General features: G+C 34.4%; 1 protein-coding gene across 2 annotated transcripts in view; it reads right to left on the reverse strand.

Annotated features, from left to right (window-relative positions):
* The window catches only part of LOC112053215 (dendritic arbor reduction protein 1), a 93,349-nt gene extending 75,395 nt beyond the window's left edge, over positions 1-17,954 (reverse strand). The window contains exons 1-2 of one of the 2 annotated variants that reach the window (XM_052890497.1): positions 17,743-17,954; positions 12,764-12,835 (exon numbers count right to left, since the gene is read on the reverse strand). In XM_052890497.1, the coding sequence (XP_052746457.1) occupies positions 12,764-12,835; positions 17,743-17,793 (123 nt within the window). In that variant the 5' untranslated portion in view covers positions 17,794-17,954. The remainder of the gene's footprint in view (positions 1-12,763; positions 12,836-17,742) is intronic. The other variant, XM_024092601.2, reaches the window with a different exon arrangement.
* Between the last annotated feature and the right edge of the window lie 4,998 nt (positions 17,955-22,952).

Consider the following 22,952-nt stretch of genomic DNA (forward strand, 5'->3'; position numbering starts at 1 on the left):
TATTTAAAACTAAGCACACAGTTGTATAATACATTTTAACACCAAGCTTTTTTATCATTTATATACTCATTAACACTATAAAAAGACTTTACTAAAAGCTTGCGTTTAATAGGATATTGAACCTTCACAAGCGCAACACGTGCATTTTATATTGCATCGTTTGCTAGAGATCAATAAATAATTACTATAATGTGTTTGTTCCATGCAAGCCTCGTTCATCATAAGACAAATTGTGATACCTTCGAGCACGTCGCCTCTGCACCCTATCACCCTAGGTAACTAAAACTAATGCTAATTGCGTTTTCCTAGAGTCTGGCTTGTTCGTCTATACTCTATTCGATCATAATGTTTTTTTCGATTAGGATAGTTGAAAGTCTTAGGATACTGTTCTGTTAAAAAATACCTGTGTTATTTTCTTATTTTTTTTTTAATACCTGTGTTATTACATTTTCAACTATTAATATAAAATAAAATGTAGAGTTTCAGTACTGTACATTGGATTGCAGACGCTATGCGGGTAAAGCCGTGGGGAATCTTTAATCAATTTTTTTCCAATCCAAATTTTCCGTGCCTACGAGGACTCAATGTAGTATGCTAATCGCTGATATTGTAGATTGCTTGGTTTGCAAGCTAATAGTACTTGTGCATTATAATGTACCCTACGTAGTGTGTAGGAAAAGAAGATTGGCCACTATTGATTTTTTGTCGTTGAAAATTTTGTAGGCACGTAACATATAACGTACAAGCTGACGCCGCGCGGTTTTACCCGCGTGGTTCCCGTTCCCGTAGGAATACGAGAATAATATATAGCCTCTAGCCTTCCTCAATAAATGGGCTATCTAACATTGAAAGATTTTTTCAAATCAGGCCAGTAGTTCCTGAGATTAGCGCGTTCAATCAATCAAACAAACAAACAAACTCTTCAGCTTTATAATATTAGTATAGATAAAATATCGTTGCTTTTAGCCCTCCAATCCTAATAGGAACTGCGTCTAAGTTTTAAAGCTCCTCTACTAGATATAAATAAAAAGCCCCTACCTCAGCAAGCAACAAGCTAGTAAAACAGGCTGATTATATCATACAAGACACAAGTATATAAAATAACTAATGAAATCACTTATTTAAACTGTTTAGAAGAAGGATAGTTATAACGTATCAAATGATATTGTTTCTAGCAAAGCACGTCGAGTTTTTTAAACGGTGATAAAAATTAATGTTCTTGGAATGAGTCATTCACAAAAATATTATTCCAGCATTTATTTGTTGAAGTAGTGGAGGCATCTTGTTAGGAGGCAGTTAAACTAAATTATGAGCGACGTTAAACGTTTTTATTTTCTTTTGTCTCTTAAATATGTCTCGTGAAATACATGTAGGTGCTATTTCAACTTACCAAAAAAATAAGAAGAAGAACGGACTCAAAATTCCTTTCGAATTAATGCTTATTAATAGATATTTTAAAGCCTGGACACTACTGGAATTATCAAATATTCAAATTTTTAAATATGAATATTTGTATATATAATACCAAAAAAAATGTACTCGTATATATTATAGAGGTATAGTTTGTGGTGTCGTAGGTTCATATGGGGTTAACTTTGAGGCTTTATCTAATAAAAAAAGGTTCTGTTTACTCTTTAAAAAGCTTTGCGAGGTTTTACTTTACAATTTATGGGTATACAATCAATCATCCCCTATTTTCCTATACTTAGGATTGAAATATTTTTTCGAAATTTATTTGGGACCAAATTCAAAGTCTACCCTTTCCAAATAAAAAAAAAGTTATCAAAATCGAACCATTTAGTAAAAAGGTACATGAGAAATATACACATCGAATTTATAATCTTCTCTCCGTTTTCGTCGGTTGAAAAGTAACATTGTCGCAAATTCAATTATTTTAAACTCATCTCAAAAATGCCAACAACGCGCCTATATAAATGTATATTAGAATCAACAACATCTAAAAAAAAACATAGAAATTTTGTCAACGTCAAAGAAAACATATGTACTAGCAACGCTAAACTAAAAGAAATGCTTTTTTTAGTCAGTCATGTCAGTGTCGTAGCTGACTAAAAAAGAGCAAACATACATATACTAAGCTTACAAAACCGATATTCTAAGTAACGACGTTTCCTTCAGTTTACTTATTGATACCGTGATAAGTTTCCAGTGACACACATAAGTGCGACTCATATGGACTAAGAGCCTGCAATAGTTAGATATGCTTCATTTTATGAAGGCTGAATGTTTGTCAGCTATGCTCCATCATGAGTGAGAACTTTAGCCATTTATAGAGTTTGTGCAATTGTAGCTTTGTGAAGTAGTGGGTTTTAAGGGTTCAAAACCCCTCACATTCGAGTATAAAACGTATTTTTTACTATTTATTGGAGTTTACTCCTTAAGAATCGATTTTTCATAAATAGCCCCCGGTATGAAAAAGATATGGGCAGTAAAATTCGATGAACGAGTGACATCGTTACGTTTTTGTGCGCAACCTATTCGGCGCACCTTTCACTTTTCAGGCGTAGGTATTGAGACGTACATAGTGTATGCTGCGGGACAACATACACCGTCCTATTTAGACAGTCGATCTGAAAGAGTAAACTCCATTCGTGCGTCGGAGCTGACACACTTTATTTATTTATTTATTGAAACACCTACAGCTAGTACACAGTACATGTTATAAATGACAACACACACACACACAAAATACTTACCTACTATACCATAACATTAATCAGTCACCGGAGAACAGCCGCCAAAGACATAGTTTCGTGGTAAGTCTTCGAAAAACATCGTTAAAAACAAACTTTCACTGGGTTTTAGGGGTTGTCACAAAAATAACCATCTGGCGACAGAAGATGATATCACATAGAAATATCAAGAAAATATTCGGCAACAATATTGAAATCTGATACCAACCAAAGCCAAAATACTCTATAATTTGCTACCGTACTTTACAATGCTATAAGCATGAGCTCATAAACTTTCAATCTTCTGAAAATGAGGAATGTGCGGCCATCACAGGCCCTCGTTCTAATACAAGTACACAAGTAAATCGGTATTTGAACACCACAACTGATACAGTGCGATCGCGGATTTTATCATTATGGTGATGGTATGCGTCGCGTTATGAAATTGCAAGCATTTATGAACGTAACATTACTTAGGTATGCTAAATGCATAAGCAAATTAAATGTGATAGAGATTTGAAAGCGTTGTTTCATATTAAACGAAAGTCTAATTACCCTTGTTTGTATTATAGTTTATTGTAAAACACGGCTATTGGTGGTGATTTCAATAGGAAATTCAACACATTTTATCGCCCTCGGTGGTCCCCTAGCGGATTTTTTAAAATCTTTTAGAGGAAAATACTCGTAGGGTAATGTTTTTTAAATATTAGCTTATATAACTGACTGTAATCTGATAATGAACAGGCCAGTTGACACTTTTTTGAAATGGTCTTAAATAGCTCATTACCGTTCTACTAGACTAAAAAAATTGACATAATTTTTGAAACGAGATTACATGAAAATTTTAGTTTTTAGATATGTTTTTGACAATATGAGCCAAAACGCCTGTCAGTCATGACAGTCTATATGTCAACTGTTTCATGACGTCACTACAAGAAATCCCATACAAATGGAGCGTTTGACAACAATATTAGTTAACAATTAGTTCGACGTTTAGTACATCAAGGGTGTTAGTGTCGTCACAGAATGGATGACAGCGTTTTTGACGTTTGGAAAATTCGAAAAAATACGTGTTTAACTTTTATTAATTGATATCGATATATTTCGGACCCTTATTCCATGTACTACACGAAATTAATATTGTTTAAGATTAAATTTGACATTGGTCAACTACCCCATTCTTATACGCTGCGTACATGTCTTTTATACCCATATACTCTCCCAAGATACAGTTACAGCTAGTTTGGGAGCCAGGGATCTACTCTTTTATTGTATTAGAAATTTGTTACTGTGTGATTAATAAATAATTTTTATTTATTTATATACAATTATAAAAAAGAAAAGGAGGTATCCGAAATTGAGCTCACTTTTTAAAAGCGATACATATGGCTTTGTACCGAAATAGGGTATTTCTTTTCAATTGTATCAACTTTGAACAAAACAATGTTTCGTTTCGAAGTTTATACAAATAAAATTCTTCTTTTTCGTAATTACCTCTAAAAATACAAAACAACGTGTTTCATTTCAAAGTTCATACAAATGAAATTTCTTTTCATTGTTTTGTTTTACTGGATCTGAATAGAGCTATAAATACTCGTAGGCCTTTGTTAGTCGTGAAAAGAACACGACTTGAAAGCAAAAATCATTTTTGCATTAATTAGACTATAATAATTGACAAATATTTTAGGCTATTATTATCGTAGATAATAGCCTAAATATTTAACTATTAATAGAAGATAAAAGTTTCGTTAAAAGTATTTTTTTATTATTTACTACCAGACTATGCTTTTACCAAAAGTACGTACCATAACTATGTTCATCCATGGAGATTGATTTATTTTGGCTCTAAGCAACAAAGGTCCAGAAGGAAAAGAAAAGCATGGAAGTTCTGGCTTAAACATTTAGAACAGCTGATCTAAATATCTAAGCCAGATTTATATATATAATTAAATTAAATATCTCAGTAAGACTTCGATTAAACGAAGGCGTCCGTATATCCGCGTCCTACGTATTGGACGCCTGCCATTGGGTACCACACTTTCATTGGACAGATGACCTATAAATACAATTTGTATTTACTGCCAGCACTAACTTTTCCGTAGATTTCGTTGATTAGAGAAGAAGAGTAAGGGGAATATTAGTAATATTTTAAAATTGATAGTTAATAATCTATTTTTTTCTGTAATGCTCTATATGTATATTTAAACTATGGAAAGGTGTTAAAAATACAAGAACTTTTAAACTATAAAATATAAATTATAATACTAATTTGAAATTTAAACCTAAAACTAAATACTTAGGCGTCATAGTATATAGTAGCAGTAGTAATATTCCTCCAAATCGATGTCAAGTAAAGTGCCCAGACCAGAAGCCTGGCAGTATTACCACGTTGAATGGCCGTACTTATTCTCTGACTTAAATATGTGATAGGCCAGCTTTCTGGTCACGGGAGGCGTCGATTAATCGCCTAGCGATTTATCTAAATAAACGATTACTCGAACCTAGAGTTTCGTAGATTTTCGACCCCAAAGTAATGGTCTACTACCCGATTAATTTATACGCACATAAAATAAAATCACATACAGTTCCCTTTACTATCGTCACGGATATGCATATCAACGTACTCAAATAATGAAACGTATACAATATACATATGTGTATATGTAGACACATAACTACAGACCCATAATCGATCAAGTATTGAGTGCGATCATTGTATTCGTCAGTTGGACCGTGAATCCTGTCACTATTCCCCCCCTCCTCCTCCTCTTCGACCCTCTTCTTTATATGAATCTCATTTACGTTTGCGCTTACGCAACTTAGTAAAGTCGTTGGAGTGTGTAATGTTAATTGATATTAAGGGTGAACATCAATTCGTCACTGAGGCGCAATATTATTAATACGAATAGCAAAGTCTTCACTTTTTAATAAAATTACTTAACCGGTTAAGATTGAAACAGTGTCATTGTGTTTTACACTGACCGTATTTATAAACAAGGATTAGGATTTAAGATTAAATTTATTTAAAGTAAAGTGAACTTTAAATAATGTAAGTAATGATTAGGTTCACTGTACTTAGAAGAAAATTGAGGTTAAAATCTTAGTCCATGTTTATGAATATGGTGTTTAATGTGTAAGAATGCCGAAAATATTAATCTATATTCATTTATTACATACTCGTATTATAATTTTATAAAAAATATCGTGTTATAACAAAATCCTCTATCGCGTCTGTCGGTCTGCTCGTGATAATCTCAAAAACTACTGAACGGATTCACCAATCATTTATATTCTTAAACCTTACTGGTTAAGGGTAAAATTTGTCAAGATTTTGTTTAAATCCATTAAAATATGTCAAATATTGTTGGGAAGGTCGGAAAAATTCAAGCTGCCATTGGTTTCTCATCGAATACGTTGCCTTATCCCTTCAAGATATAATAAAACATGCCATGGTGCCAACTCTATATCTACAAAAAAGTTTACCAGAATATATATAATATATCTGTCTTTTAAGGAAAACTAAATAAAGTATTCAACTAAATTGGTTTTAATTTCAGTCTATTTCAATAGAAATAGTAAGTAAATAAGTTATATTTATCTAAGTACAATGTAGACAGTTAAAGATAACACCTTTAAAACACTGACTTTACCGAGACTACATAACTTTCGTATCTTTTTCTAACAAATTAGGGGATCTTTTTTTAAAATTGGTACGAGTACTTGTTATTCAAAGGAACACGTGGTTTAAGTAAAAGTCATGTTCAATTCAGTTAATTGTATCAAGTTCAAAGGACAAAGAAAAGTTGTCCTTTGAACTTGATACAATTAACACTGAAGGTATTCTTTGAGTATTGGTGTAAAGATTTATTTTTATTAACGTTATGTATTTCTAAAAACATTTTCTATTGTATAAAAATATATCTCTCTATCATATTCATATTAATTTATTATGACACATGACTAAAACTCACGTTATACAACGTCGGAATATGCCCGACTAGTTTTGAACCCATTCGGGACCCTTAGTCATGAGCTGGTTCTAGGAACACGGCAAATCTTGTTTCATAATAAAAAAAAATATGTATAAAGATACTCGTAGACGCACGCGACTTCTTCCGTAAGAAAATTGGTGAACTATCTCTAAGATTTACTTGTATGCCATTACGGAATTTTTTGTGGATTTGTAAAAGAGAAATATCCCGCCAGGCATTGTTTTGTTATAATATATCGAAGGGATTAGACAGAATTATGACTGAAAGCTGAAGTGACAATGGGCAGAGGACATAGTTCGAAGATCCGATGGACGTTGAGGTTCCAAGGTGCTGGAATGGGGACTCCACACCGATAGCGTAGTGTTGGTCGACCCCCCACTAGGAATGAGGCCATCAAGTGCGTTGCAGGTAGCCGATGGATGCAGGATGGATGGACATGGGTCCATGTCATGTGTGTAAAAGGATATGTGTAATGATGGCTGTTAATGATGATGATGATGATGACGATGATGATGAAATCTCCCAGATAGTTTTACTAATTCCGACTCTTCCAATAATTATCGTCATATTTTAATTAAATTACACAAATCGCGGACAATTATATAAATAAAAAAATAAAATAACAGGAGATAAAAAAATAAAATAAAACGAGATTTACTACTGCTGGTTAGTTACATTCATATTTATTTATATATACATAGTTCATATTTAATTAGCAGCTTGTCTTTCGAAATAGGCCTCCCCTATCGATCTACTCTTTTCGCCGTTCTCATCCATTCGGGACCTTCTTAAAATCATCCCCCCAACGTTTATCACTCTATCTATTGATCTAAACCGCATAAAAATATGTTCATAAATTAATGATTTAATTGCAAACAGACAGATAGACAGATGCGGTGGAGGACGTAACGTAACTTCGTCTGCGAACAATTAGTGTAAGCTTTCATTATCCCATTTCAATCCTTTTGGGGTTGAATTTTAAAAAAATCCCGAATCAATACGACATACGAAATGTTATTACATTTTATATTTCTTTCATGATTTTTATAACTGTAACTCTAAATGTGTAGGACTTTCCATACCAACTTTCAACCTGTATTTCACGATTTTTTATTTTATTTGAGGGACAACAAGTAGTCTATGATCTGCTCCTAGGTCCCATTTATTAGAATACCAAAATTCATCTTGATTGGATCAGCCGTTTAGTCGTGAAGAGATAACAGACAGACTTACTTTCACATTTATAATATTAATAAGTATAGAAGTATGGATTATACGTGTATGACAAACAAGATATTATCAGCTGATTACTTACAATCATATTCAAATCCGATAGAGTGCATAAAATTAGCCGCAAGATAGGATTACAATATCATTGCAGTTAATAATATATAATAATTATTTAAATTATCATAAACTGGTATCTTATGCTTACGAGAGTGCTTTGTTTGTCATTAAGTACTCAAATCATAACTACTTCGTTTTTCTATTGGTTAGATTAACTGAGTTCGGATCACATTCGATGTCGTGTAGAAACCGAAATGGGTGTGGATTTTCTAGTTATATAACTACGCTAGTAATATAACAAAACACTTTATTACACCAAAAAAAAACAAAATTTTACAAAACAAATTAATTAGAAAAACAAGCAACAGGTATGGTGTAACGACGGCCTTATCTCTAAAGTACTATATCTCTATCTCCCATACTAGCCTCAAACTTTAAATACTCGTAGGTATTACCTTTTGGCAGGCATGATGGAATCAGTAAAAGAATGATGGAACTAGAGACCAGAACAATGCAGCATGTCACAGTGTACGCGGGTCTAATGGTGCGTTTAATATTATTTTACACGCAGCATCGACCTGGGCCCGGAAAGCGCTACGTATTGCCACATCGCTAATCGAGAATACAATTTAAATACTAGCGAACGCCTGCGACTTCAGTCGCGAGAACATCTTTGTTTTGTATTTTTTTTTTAATTTCGCTCCTCCGACTAGTCGGAAAAGACTGTTAGGAGTGGGTACGTTTCAGCCTCTTTACCGTTGATATATTGATGTTTAATTGTACAGCTATTTATATTTCGTACGTGACCAATTTGTTTTAGAAAATAAAATGAATGCTTAAAAGATAGATGTATCCCATAGCGGATTTTTAAAGACCTATAAAAGAGGATTTAAAACAAGCATTGCTTTGTGATAAGGAATTACGCAGCGTTTCTGATGATATCTACATCCGACTATTTTTTTAAATTACGATCATATTTCAACTAATTTACACAAAATAAAGAACTTACACATACTGGGATGGCATTATATTTACTTTAATAAGGAAACTATGTTTTTTCGATAATATCTTATTATTTTAGTAAAATATTATTAGTATTCTCTCCAACCAAACAAAAAAGAAATGGAAAAAAATTGAGTAAGAATAAACAAATAAAACGCAGAATTCTCCATACAGACTTCACTTTAGAGATTTCCAATGTGGTTACATTGGAAATATGTAAAGTGTTAATGAGAAAATTAAACTTTGTGCCAATATAAAAAACAAAACTCTACATTCAAATTCATTTCATAAAGCGGTAACACAATTAATTAAACGTAATAAACAATAAATTTACTTGTAGATAACTGATAACTACATATTAGTAACTAAATAAATAATACTAATCGGCAATAATTGTACATAATTATAAAGTGGGAAACGGATTTATAAAAAATGCTTGATCGAGCATTCGCTCATGCGTGTACGCACCCCTTGCGTGTGTGTTGATAACAGAAAGCATTCACTAACGCATTACGTACAAGGTCTTCTTGCTTTATCAAACAGTCCATCGGAATTTACACGTACTGGAAATCAATCGTTTCTAACAGGCGGTTTAGTGCAGTTTTTGTTTGATTGCAAAAACAAAGTATATCTGTAATTTACCATATGAGTATATTGCATTGTATTCGCACTTATTTATATACACTAATAAACTAAAAAACATTTAAACCTCATATATTTATATATATTATATTAATTAATATTATATTATCAGGCAGTAAGACATAAGTAAGACACCTTTTCTTAGACTTCTTTATCACTTATCATCAGTTGAGATTGTAGTCAAGAGATACTCGTATACCTTTTCATTGAATATAAAAAAAAAACATTTAATCCTCATATATTTATAAAGATTTGTATTTTGTGTGTAACGAATACTCAAATACTACTGGACCGGTTTGAAAAAGTCTTACACCAATGAAAAGCTATATTATCAGGGAGTAAGAAATTTAAGTATGACACCTTTTCTTAGACTTCATTATCATTTAACATCAGACGAGATTGTAGTCAAGAGATACTCGTATACCTTTTCATTGAATATAAAAAAAAAACATTTAATCCTCATATATCTGTACTAATATTCTAAAAGCAAAAGTAAGTCTGTCTGACTGTCAGTCTATTTTTCTGTCTGTTACCTTTGTATAGCTTAACGGCTGAACCGATTAAGATGAATTTTGGTATATGGATACCTTGGAGCAAAACATAGGGTACTTTTTGACCCTAAAATATAAGTATGGGTTAAAATTTGTAATCATTTTTGTAAATAAAGATATTTTATATCATTTTTGTATTTCTCCATTTAGGACCTTCCGATTAAGTGCGAATATACGATGATACGCTTCAAGAAAAAGTGTGTGTCAAAAGAAACATTGTTAGGCATTGACCTCAGATGCATTTTCTTCAAAAGTGGTCCGTGAACTTAAACATATTCAGCTTTATAAGAAACGTTTATCGAAATTGACTTCCCAATAATGATATAATTTTGTAAATACATCTTACCCCATCAATATCAATTCCCATGCACGTCACGGTGCATGCACTTTGACATTGGTCACCGCGCACGTTATGTACCGTGTAAATTGTTCCAACAAACAAACGTTTAGTATAACTAGCGGTCGGCTGTGACCAGTGGCGTAGCGCGCCTTGGAGGGGCCCTGTATCAAAATTAGTTGGGGGGCCCAAATGAAAGGAAAAGAATTCTCACAAAAAACGGGTTTTATTACTTTTTTATTATCCTTCATTTATTTATTAGTCATTTTTTTATTTTTTAACAAAGTTGATATAAAAATAAAGTAAAAAACAAAAATCAACCTTCCCGCTCCGGGAAGTTTGAGTGCCCAAGCTACCGGTGGTCAGGGCTCCAGAGTGAGGAACCTCATCACAATATATGCCGTCTCAAGAAACACTGCCTTGTGTATCCGACTCTTGATCCAACAGTTAAGTGAAAGCTTCTTAAGGTGTTGGTCGAAGCTTTTTGCTATAAGACCAGACTAATTAGTAGTGTGTGTGTAGAAGTGAAAACTACAGTTTTTATATTTTTTTCCGGGAAGCACCTGATAAACAATCTTACTTAGATTGTGTATTACCTGCACACATACGTAAGGGCCCCCTGTAGTCCGGGGGCCCCGTATAATTGATACAGCTGATACGGCGGTAGCTACGCCCCTGGCTGTGCCTTCGTCTGCGAGAATCGATATTAATTAAACAATATTTCACCAACTAATAGGTATACAAATATTCGTATTAGTTGGTGAAACATTGTTATCTAATACATAAGAACATCTTTGTACAACTAAATGTAATGTTTCTTGCAAATAAATGATTCTGATTCTAAGTTTTATTAAACGTGACCATTGTTTTAATGGTAAGAAAGAAAAATGTGATTGAATACCTGCTTTTTGTAAAAAAAAACACCGTACATTTTAAACTTTCTTTTAATAAGTACTAAGTAAGTAGCGAAGTATTTATTCCACCCCGTTTTTCCGGAAATCGATTTTTATCGGACCCTGACGTTAAGTCTCTAGGAAGAAACTGTGTGCCTAGTGGAAATTTTCAATATTTTCATACTGTTACTATCGCGTTGACATAAACGCGAATTTATATGGAATTGAAACAGCATGCAGTAGTGCCACGAGATGGCGCTGTTTCAATTCCTTAGAAATTCGCGTTTACGTTAACGCAATAGTAACAGTATCAAACTGCCACTAGGCCCTCTATATGTGAGTGTGTACTGTGTGTACGAGTTTATCAAAGTTTAGTGTAGTTCCTTTTAAAAGCTGCGTATTTTCACTCCTAACTTCCATTTAAAAACTTATCAACGATTTTTTAAGTAGCCAAACTTTAAACAATATATATTAAAACAGGTTATTAAGTATTTACGTTATATCAGATGTGAATATACTCGCACCACATATTAAGAATGTAGGCATGTCACTTATACGTGACAATGTCATTATTGCCTGCAGCATACAAATAAGAACAAACATTGCTTTACATGACTTTTGGTCTTTATACCTCTGTGACAAGACTCAAATTTTCCAATACACGTGGCTCAAAGCTCATGTATGAAGATATTTTCATTCTGTACGTCTAAACCACGTCGGGTATTGAATATTTTTAAAGCTTATGGATTTATGAGCTCAACTCTTTTACGTACACGCCATAGAAAGGCTTTAAAAATAAGCTAATTCTTATTATCATTTTACAGTGTATGATTTTAGTGACATCTTTAATTTTTTTCCTTTTTTTTCTACATGTTAGACCTTGACTACAATCTCACCTGATGGTAAGTGACGATTCAATCTAAGATGGAAGCGGGCTAACTTGTTAGGAGGCGAATGAAATCCACACTCCTTTTGGTTTCTACACGATATCGTACCGGAACGCTAAATCACTTGGCGGTACATCTTTGTCGGTAGGGTGGTAACTAGCCCTGTTAGTGTATTGGTTTTTTGTGTTTTAGTTTAAACTTTGAAACATATAAATAAATATAAACACTTTTTTTGACGGCCTCCGTGATGCAGTGGTTTGCGTGGTGGATTCACAAGACGGAGATCCTGGGTTCGATCCCCGGTTGGGCCGATTGAGGTTCTCTTAATTGGTCCAGGTCTGGCTGGTGGGATGCTTCGACCGTGGCTAGTAGTACAGGTAAGCCAGCGTCCATTTTAGAATGCATCATCATTTAACATCAGATGAGCTTGTAGTCAAGAACTAACTTGTAAAGAATAAAGACAAGCATTTGCAGCTACTAACCTGCATCTGAAACCAGGAGTCGAGGAGGCTGACGGCGTGTGGAGTACCCCAGCGACCGCCTCCCGGGACTATCTGAAATTTGATGTATTACATTACTCAACAGCTTCGCATTTTTACTAGACTTTCAACTGTATGTTACCAGAGGGATTTGAGTTACTTTGGTCACATAGCAGTGGCGTAGCGTGCCCTGGAGGGGCCCTGGATCATAATTAGTTGGGGGCCCAAATGAAGGGTAAAGATATCTCGAAAAAGAAACAAAAATGCTTTCTTATGAGAAATACTCGTATGTTAGTAACTTAACCTACGTTGGATGTTTCCAAATTTTGGGCGCACGTTTAACCAGGGAAAAAAGAGATTGTAGATTACCTACATTCTACAAATTTTTTCTTTCACACGTAAGGGGCCCCTGTAATCATTGATACGGCTGATACGGTGGTAGCTACGCCCCTGTCACAAAGCCCGTCGCCTTTCCGTTAACCTGGATAAACTAATAGTGGTGGGCAAAATTGAGGGGAAACGACCACGCAGCCGATCATATACCCGTTGGTCTGACCAAGTTAAGTCACTGTGCTCCCTGTAACAGCAGCCAAGTGAAAAGCTGAGGAACAGACTGCGTGGATGGGAATTGTAAACAACGCATCGAAGGGACTGCAGTGCGGACACCACATTAAGCAATGAAGAATGCGACTTTGAAGAGAGACAGAACTCAAAGTATCTTAACAATATAATAGCGCAAGTGAGTTTGTTACGCTTTCACGGCTAAAACACTGAACCGATTATATATAAATTGTTTCACCAGCGAAGGACGTTTTTCATCATATTTGGTTTTCAGAAGGACCAGGGTTTGATTCCCAGTTCGGGTCAATTTAAGATTTTAAATTTTCTAATTTGGCTTAGGTCTGGTCAGGTTGACATCGTCTGACAACATACTTCCGGTATGGTGCCGTGTTGCAACCGTCAGTAAAGTACAATAAAGTTGTATCTTTTCTTAAGCTCACTCCTATCTTAGAATGCGTCGTTACTTAACATCAGGTTAGTTTGCAGTCGACGGCAAACTTATATTTAAAAACGTAAACTTATAATATTTTTAACAAAAAATATCAACGGACTTTTAAATCACAAAAACAAACTAAAAAGCGAAGAATAACATCGTATGAGCCACCTTCTGATCACATTGAAGGCGGTGCCAAGACAGTGGCGTATTAATTATAGCCGTTTCTGAAAGAACCATGGGTAAGAACTGTCTGAGTTAATGCATCACTGTGTTGGCACCGCCTTGAAAGCGATTAGAAGGCAGCACACACGATGTTATTTTTCGCTTTTTTGTTCATTACTACCCAGTGATCACCTTAAATTCGGTGTCGGGATGAAACATGTAAACTAGTGATTTAGAGCAGCAACATCATGGATCTAAGCTTTAAGCTCGCACTTATCTGAGGAGGTCTGAGCTCTGCAGTAGTTCGTTAAAATATAGTGAATACTAGCAACTAGCCCGCGACTTACATACGCGTGGAAAACAATGTTAAACTATACGTACAACCCTTGAATCACTCTATCTATTGCTGAAAACAACATTAAAATCTGTTGCGTAGTTTTTAAGATTTGATAGTACAAACGGAGGAAGCTTCGTTTTTCTACCTACCATGTCAAGATGCTAAGATCTAAGTAAAAATCTAAAAAGAATATTTTTATGCGTATGGATATGCAATATAAAACTTGTTATATACGCAATTTTCAAAATCGAATTTTTGCGTGGGATAAAGTTTTTGAAACATTCTTTATTCGTAAGAAACGGATTGTTGAGCGTTTGTAAAAAGTTATAATTTGAGATTATTTTAAAAGAGAGTTGAGATTATTCTAACATGATACATACAACAGTATCCATTAAAATAAATTTGCTTATTAAAAATTTGATGATTGCTAAATATTAAGCTCTTTGTCCTTTTAAAGTATGTAATAATTATTGTTCGTAGATTAAGTTTTGCAAATGTACAATAAAAGTAACTACAAGATAACATTATTATATCCAATATAAAAGGTCAAATATTTCAGAATAGAAATTCCATCGACTTGAGTTTCAACTTTAGAAATGTTGTACGCCTTACTAGATTATATTGTTGCGTGAAATAGGTCCATAGCTAACAACAATCTCTTATCTTTTTCGATCAATTTTTTATGTAATCATGCTATACATATACATATTTATAAAAAACACAATGTGATAAAATAAAAATTAACATTGCTATAACTTTGAACTAAATTATTACAGAGTTTAGAAATAATTTCTCATTTATTTTGTAAGAAAATACGTAGTTCTAAAGCTAACTTTTCAAGTAAATAATAATGAAAATATGCCCATAAAAGTTTATATTATTTTCATTTAATAATTTATAATTTTGTATTTATACTAATTGTCAACGAAATAAAAATGCTAACACAATTTATGATATTCATTCAATATGCAGCAATATTGCAGAAAAAGAAATTCAAATAGTGTATACAAAGCCTGTAAACCAAATAATAATTGCATCATAAACACATAGATCTTTTATATTTCTAACTCATTGGGTAATACGAGTATTATTATTAATATTTAGAATTATAATTGGAAAATTAGTTCATTTGTTTGTTACGCTTTTACAGCTAAGCCGCTTAACCGATATTAAAAGTAAACGCCAAATTATTAGCTAGTAATAAGCTATATGTTAACCAAATATTTCTACAGAAACGGGAAATATGTAGGTAAAACCGTGGGACGTCCGTTAATCAATCCGATGAAAATGTTTGAAATTTCAACGATAACAATCAAAAATGTCATAAACTTATTCGAATACACTTGACACTACCTCATAGTCATAGCACATCACCGGTTATCTGACATGTAATACATTCGGAATCTCTCAGCCAATATGCTAATTTGAAGAATAGGAAAGCCTCGGATGTATATTGTAGAAAACAAACGATTATCTTGAGCCGCGTCTAACTGTAGTTTTATTATTTATATTCCCAAAACGAGAATTTTGGGCATACGTCTCTCGATTGGTATTCTACTTCTACATATATGTATATTTGTAGGTATGAGTAGAACAATGTTGGGTAAGTTACTACATTTATAACTCAAGAATTATTATAATTAGAGATAAACTTAAAAAATTAAATTATTATACTAAAAGATATTTTAAAAATTCGGTCACTAAAAACCCACAGAAAAAATATTTTTATTAATATTACAAATATTATAAGTATAAATTAGTTTGTTTTTCGTATTTAGGTAGATGATATATATACCAGCAAGTACTTTTTGTGATTGAGTATGTTTTAGTGAAGTCAGATTTTTCTAATTTTTCTATAAAATTATGTACATTATACCTTCCTTACATGTTATTAGCAAAAATGGGCTAGAAATAGTCATGTCTAGTTGTAGGGTATGTTATACAGAAATAGATTTATTGTTTGTTTGTTGTATATTTAAATTGTTTTGAAAACTGCAAATATTTTTGGACTGAATAAAAGAAAAAGTTACAGACGTGTTGTAGTGAAACATCGTGATTGCAGTAATAAATAATGTTGTATTAGAGATTTCAGATAAATGAAAATGTTATAAGTTTGAAATCAATTATAAATATATATATTTTTAATAAATATTCAATTTGTTATTATAATTTTCAGCGTTTCGTGACTTATAACCGTTAAAATTTATAATAGTTTATTCTTCAGTAATAAATAGTTATTAATGTTTGAAATGTTAATAATTATATAATAAAGCAATAAGAAGATTTAAGTTATCTTGTAACAATTTAGTAATTATTATCGAAAAGGAAATATCACCTCTTGGCTATACTACGGTGAACTTTCTATTCAAAAAACTTCATTTTAAGTATATTAAGTCCACAAATGTATTTATGTGTGTAATTAATAAAATTGTTTGTAACTGATAAGGTTGTAATCGTCAATGTTTGTCATATTATTTATATACTTAGTGTCGATTGTAAAATTATGCAGCACCAAAGGCAGAAACGCCCTTTCTCTTTTAGTTTGTTTAACGACGGCAGGCGTTGATGTCTTTTCTATGAACATAGTTCTCGGGGTAATCTTTTTCAATAATTTAATAATGTATTTCATTCAATTTATAATTAGTTTGTATAGTCATTGATACTAAAGCTTAAATCGTAACAAGCAAAAGTTTTTTATCTTTTATGTTAAAATTTTATAACCCAATTAGATTACTCGCGAGAAAACCGGGAAAAAATTATTTTAGTGTATGTTTATATATTGATAACTTGTAAAAACTTTTATTTAAAAACCTTAATTTATAAATTTTAAATTATAGAACTACATTTAATAAAAACTTACATTATTATTTTTCTGAAAATAATGTGCAACCGCTAAGTGCGGAAATTATACAACATTCACCTGTAAATCGTTTACCGATTTATATAATCCATCATTTTCTTATTTGGTTATATTATTTTCTAAAAATATTGGTATTAACCATAATTATAACGTGCCTGTTGTTACTATAACGTGCCTTACTTCTTATCAGTTACTGCGAAAAAAACTAACGCCGCCGGAAAATCACTTTCAGCGTTGGGCTTTGAACACTACAAAGCAATTACGTTGCACTTCCGATATACAATATTAATTATGCAAACTGTTGAATATTTTTTGCGAGTATTTAAAATTTGTTACAAAAGTTTTCTTTAATTAAACGTATTTTGATTTATACGCCTTATTGTGCTTTTAAGTCAGTGTAATTTTTGAAATAGCTATGTTTATTGGCGAGCAATTTAAACGGGACAGCAGTGATAAACTTAGCACTAATATTCTTGGCACTATTCGGTTTCACGTGTTTGGAATTAACAATTTTATACGCAAAATACAAAACGCACCAAACGAACTAGTCACTATAGAAAACACGGGCACACTTTTGTTGGGCTTGTATTTTTGGGAGTGCACTCCTGTTCGGCTGGTGGTCGTACCTGGTCACCCACGAGGTCCTCGGCAGGTGTGATCGCGCAGCAGGCCTCCATTCCCGGCTGCGGCCGGGTGTCTTCACGGCGCGGGTGTCACGGCGAAGGTGCGCGGTGTCGGCGCACGCCTGCGCGCACCCACTGCGCGGGACGGACTGCGTGCCGTGTCGCGCCGGCCCGCCGCCGCGTGCGTGATAGCCAGCGACCTGCTTCGCGGGGTTGCAATGAAAGTGATTAGGCTCTTGTGCGACTGATAACGAGGGCTCGCCGCCTCGCCGGCCTACGCTGCCACCTTACTCGTGCTTGTACCTACAAGCCGCTTGCTCGGGTGAGTACGTATTGCAGATTGCCACTAATATACGGTATCAATTTATTGTGCGCAGAGAAGTTTCAGTAACTGCATTGAGATCTGGTATTTAATTTAGATATAATTAACTTCTGGCAATAAGAATACAAAAATACAATTATAATTAACTTTAATTGAGAAGGAATACAATAAGACACTGAAATGAAAAAGTTAATGAAAGGCTGGCCCATTTTGTGCGCAAAAGATCAACCTGGCCGTCCAACGCGGAAATACGGCCAGTTTTCTTGCCACCATTCTACATGGGCATTATTTGTTTGGTTATTAGGATAAGTTAGCTTTAGTTACCATTGTGACCTTTCTCAATATAAAATCTATATATATATATATATATATATATATATATATATATATATAAAAGAAAGTCGTGTTAGTTATTCCACTTATATAACTCAAGAACGGCTGAACCGATTTAGCTGAAAATTGGCAAAGAAAAGTTTTAAGCCAGGAGAAGGACATAGGATACTTTTTATAAAAAAAAAAAATAACAATAAAATAAAAGTCGGGTTTTTCTTCCTGACGCTATAACTCCAGAATATATAATATATAACGCACGACCATCCATTCCATGATTTTGCATTTGTTGAAAAGGTCTCGGGCTCCGTGAGGTTTATAGCAAAGAAAATTCAGGAAAAATTACAACGTAGGGTAGGGGTAGGGTAGGGTAAGGGTAGGGTAGGGGTATGATAGGGGTAGGGTAGGGGTAGGGTAAGGTAAGGTAGGGGCAGGGTAGGGGTAGACGCGGACGAAGTCGCGGGCGTCCGCTAGTAATATTATAAAACTAAAGCTTAGGTATAGCTACACAAACCATGCCCACGTGCAAAGGTGGCAAAAACACTGCCTGCATTTCTACTTTGAAGATTATTTGACCAACCAGACAAGGTGACTAGCCTGATGAAGATGTAAAATCTAAATCCGATTGGGTATTTGAAGATGAGCAATCGCTGAACACTCTTAAACTGTCTCAATCCGTGAAAAGATAGTTGCCACGAAGACCTTTGGCAAAAGGGATAAAATTAATAGCAGATGTCTTTATAAACAGAAGACTATACCTGCTAAATCACGCGCATTGGCACTTAGCGACTTCATTGTACAATATTGTTTAAATTACTCTGGTCTGATTCTGCTTAAGTACTGTTTCCTACAGTCTTAACCTCGCATCCTGACTGACTGATGACTTTGGACTCAGCTCAACAATGAACAACAACAACAACATTATCAACCCTCGGCTCACTGCTGTGCTCGAGTCTCCTCTCAGAGTGAGAGAGGTTAGGCCAATAGTCTGGCCCAATGCGGATTGGCAGACTTCGCACACGCTGAGAAATATGAAAATTGTCAGGTATGCAGGTTTCCTCTCGATCTTTTTCCTTCACCGTTTGAGACACGTGATATTTAATTTCTTAAAATGCACACAACTGAAAAGTTGGAGGTACATGCGCCGGGCCGGATTCGAGCCCACACCCTCCGGAATCGGAGGCAGAGGTCATATCCACTGGGCTGTCACGGCTAATAATCAATAATGAAACATAAACTAAAATGGCAGCGGTATCCCAATGCCGTCAAACTATTTCAAGCCTGGAACTTGGTAAAAATAAACAGTTTCTTTTTTTTTATTTAAAAAAAACTGTCTATTCCCGTTTATTTAGAGTTCAATGTATTCATTTCAAAGACTTATTGTAATTTTAACTTCTTATTGTATAAATTAATTTTTTTATTATTTAGTTTTGTTATTGTACCAATAATTTTACACTTCCTATTGTATATTTAAAACAAACATGGGAGGCCTATGTACCGTACCTACCGCATCTACACTATGTGCTGCAATAAAATTCATTGTTTAGAGCATTATTTTTAACTTAAGTAACTTTATCTTTAGTAATTAATTAGCTGCTTAAACTCTACCAAGGTGTAATAACAGAAGCAAAGTGAACTTCCTATACTAACACATAGTACATGTTATTCAAATGTATAGTATCCTCAAGGCTCAACTCTTGAGTTTTTTTTTTCGTGTTGTGTAAGTGCTGATGGCTCCATTTAGGACCACTATGGCGACAGCGGGGGGTTTTGGCGAGCGCAGAAGCATCGCCTGATGAGACCCGAAGGCTGAAATAAAGATAGAGGACGAAACGACTCCCTAAGGGCGTCTCCTATGAGATTCGGTCCTCGGCTTAGAGGGCCATTCAGGAGGGGGTAACCGTGACCTGAGTGAATCAGTTCGGACGCCCCCAAGATCGTGAGTTAGAAAACCCACGTCCGGGTGACGTTAGACATCGAGGACCTCGTCTTCGCCGGTGAAGACGCTGTGTAGCTTGTGATTGTGTTGCCCGGGAAGCATTGTCATGTCATGTCATCGTCTGGATCGTAAAGGACGTTTTGGGACGCCTGTATTTAAAATTATGTTTGGAGCAAGCAATATGGGTTAAGGACAACCTTAAGGAATTTAAATCGATTGCCAGTACCGGTTTTACCAGTAGGCTGAATAGGCTGGAGCCTGGGGCGGCAAATTTGGCCCTAACCATTTTTAACAGAAACTTCATGTCTAACAGAAATTAAGAAAACCACCTATAAATATAGATACATAGAAAAACTGAGTATTGAAAATTTAATTAATATTCTAGAAAAATACTAAAATTAGCGAGACACTTTATCATCAGCTGTACTAAACTGTTGTAACCTGAATACTCTCATCCCTCTATATGTATATAAAATATGGATGAATTTCCGAGGTCAGTAGGAGGCAAAAATTTAACAGCCTACTGGCGGCAAGTTTGTAAATCCGCCACTGTCGATTGTCATTGGCAGTCATCTTATCTCAAGGGTTATTCTTCCTCCCGTTACATATGTCATCTGTGAAAAATCTCTGGATATATCTTGATAGGGAATTATAGTTGTGCGTGCATATTAAAGATTAGTGGAGTAGTTAAATTCATGGCAGTCTGGGGCTTTAATACAACTTATGTATAACTTAAATAGCATTTTAGCTAAACCAAAATTCGGTTTATCTAAAATGCTATTTATGAACCCAACATCAAGAAAATTAAAATTTTGATATAGCTAAAGTTTCTTGTCTCAAATCACTACATTGTACACATTCCATTAATAAATGATGCATGTCCTCTAATTTTCCATATCGTTTGGAACCCATATTCGGCTCACTGCTGAGCTCGGGTCTCCTCTCAAAATGAGAGAGGTTTATCCAATAGTCCACCACGCTGGCCCCATGTGGATTGGCAGACTTCACACACGCAAAGAATTAAAAATATTCTTTGGTATGGTTCCTCACGATGTTTTCCTTCACCGTTTGAGACTTGTGATATCTAATATCTTAAAATGCACACAACTGAAAAGTTGGAGGTGCTTGCCCCGGACCGGATTCGAACCCACGCCCTCCGGAATCGGAAGCAGGAAACAACTCTTTTCCACATACTAAACAATTATTGCATATGTATGAATGTTTGTTACTCTTTCACACCGCGATTACTAAACCGAATTAGCTTAAATGGAGGTAGATTATAGCCTGGATTAACAAATCTTAGGCTACTTTTGATCCCGGAAAAAATCATGATTCTCAAGGGATTTGTGATATTACTATTATATTTTACTAGCGAAAAATACATACATACTTGTACTTATTTTCGCGGTATCACCGCGGTGCACAGCTAGTATTAACATAAATGAAAATACACTAATTGCACACACGAGTGAAACTACAAGAACTAGACTCGCATTCTCTATCAGTTATAAGAACGGTGAGTTTCTTATCAGAACGGACCCGTTTGTTAAGTACCTGCATAATGGATTTACCTACACTCGTATAATATCTGTATGTCTCCTCATTTCTGCTTTCACTATTCGCCTCTCGTCGCACCGAACGGACCGGCCGTTTTTCACCGCCCATAATGCCCTACACACACTCTCTACAAATAGTAGAGGAGCCGAAGAGGGGATTTTTGCAGTTACTCGAGCGCGGCAGATAAACATATAGGACTATACCTTGCACGTTGTTGAGTACCTCTACCAAGTATTAGCCCATATTATTGGTGGGTACTTTTTAGGTAACGAAAAATAACTAACTTTAGAAATTAAGCCAGTAAGTCAGGTTGGGTAGATGATATGGGCATGATTCAGTAGGTTAATTAATAGCTGAGTGGTGTGAATTTCCAAAATAAAACTATTTGAGCGTAACGTAAAGAAATGGGAGAGTTCAAAATTATAATATAAAACCCTCATATTTCTGCGCGGTTATTTTTTTATTATTTTAAAGTATAACCGCTAATATTTTGTGACGATTTCTGTAAGGCGAAATTATGAGAATTGACTTTAAAGTCTGTAATTTTTTCCCACCGCTAAAATCGAAGAAGTATATACAACTATAACCGTTTGTGCTTTTAACCTACCAAATCTAATCAATCCCCACGACGCTTTAGTAACTCCAAATTTATTTTAGCGGGCTCCCCTACTAATAAGACGAGTTACTTATAATCTAGGTTTATTGATACTGCTATTACATTTGTTGCACTCCAACTATAACATTTTTAGGATTCCGTAGACAAAAGCGTTAGCTTTTAGCGTTTTCTGTTCTTATTATCAGTGATTCCGTACGCACGAAATTCGAGTAACTTTACTTTAACTTTTTTCGTTCTTTTGATAATTCAAACTTTGTTTGAAATCATTATTATATCCACTAATGTCTTTACCAGACGAGAATTATCGTGAAAATGCCGATACAGTAAATTTATAACAAGCAATTAATTAATCGCGCGATCAGTATTTCAAACATGCACCGCTTTCCTCTTTTTATTTTCTATGTGAAAGCCTTCTAGCTTGTCCCCATAACAACTTGTTAAAGTTTGAC

Source organism: Bicyclus anynana, chromosome Z (genome assembly GCF_947172395.1).
Source record: "Bicyclus anynana chromosome Z, ilBicAnyn1.1, whole genome shotgun sequence".
In the NCBI taxonomy this organism is placed as follows: Eukaryota; Metazoa; Arthropoda; class Insecta; order Lepidoptera; family Nymphalidae; genus Bicyclus; species Bicyclus anynana.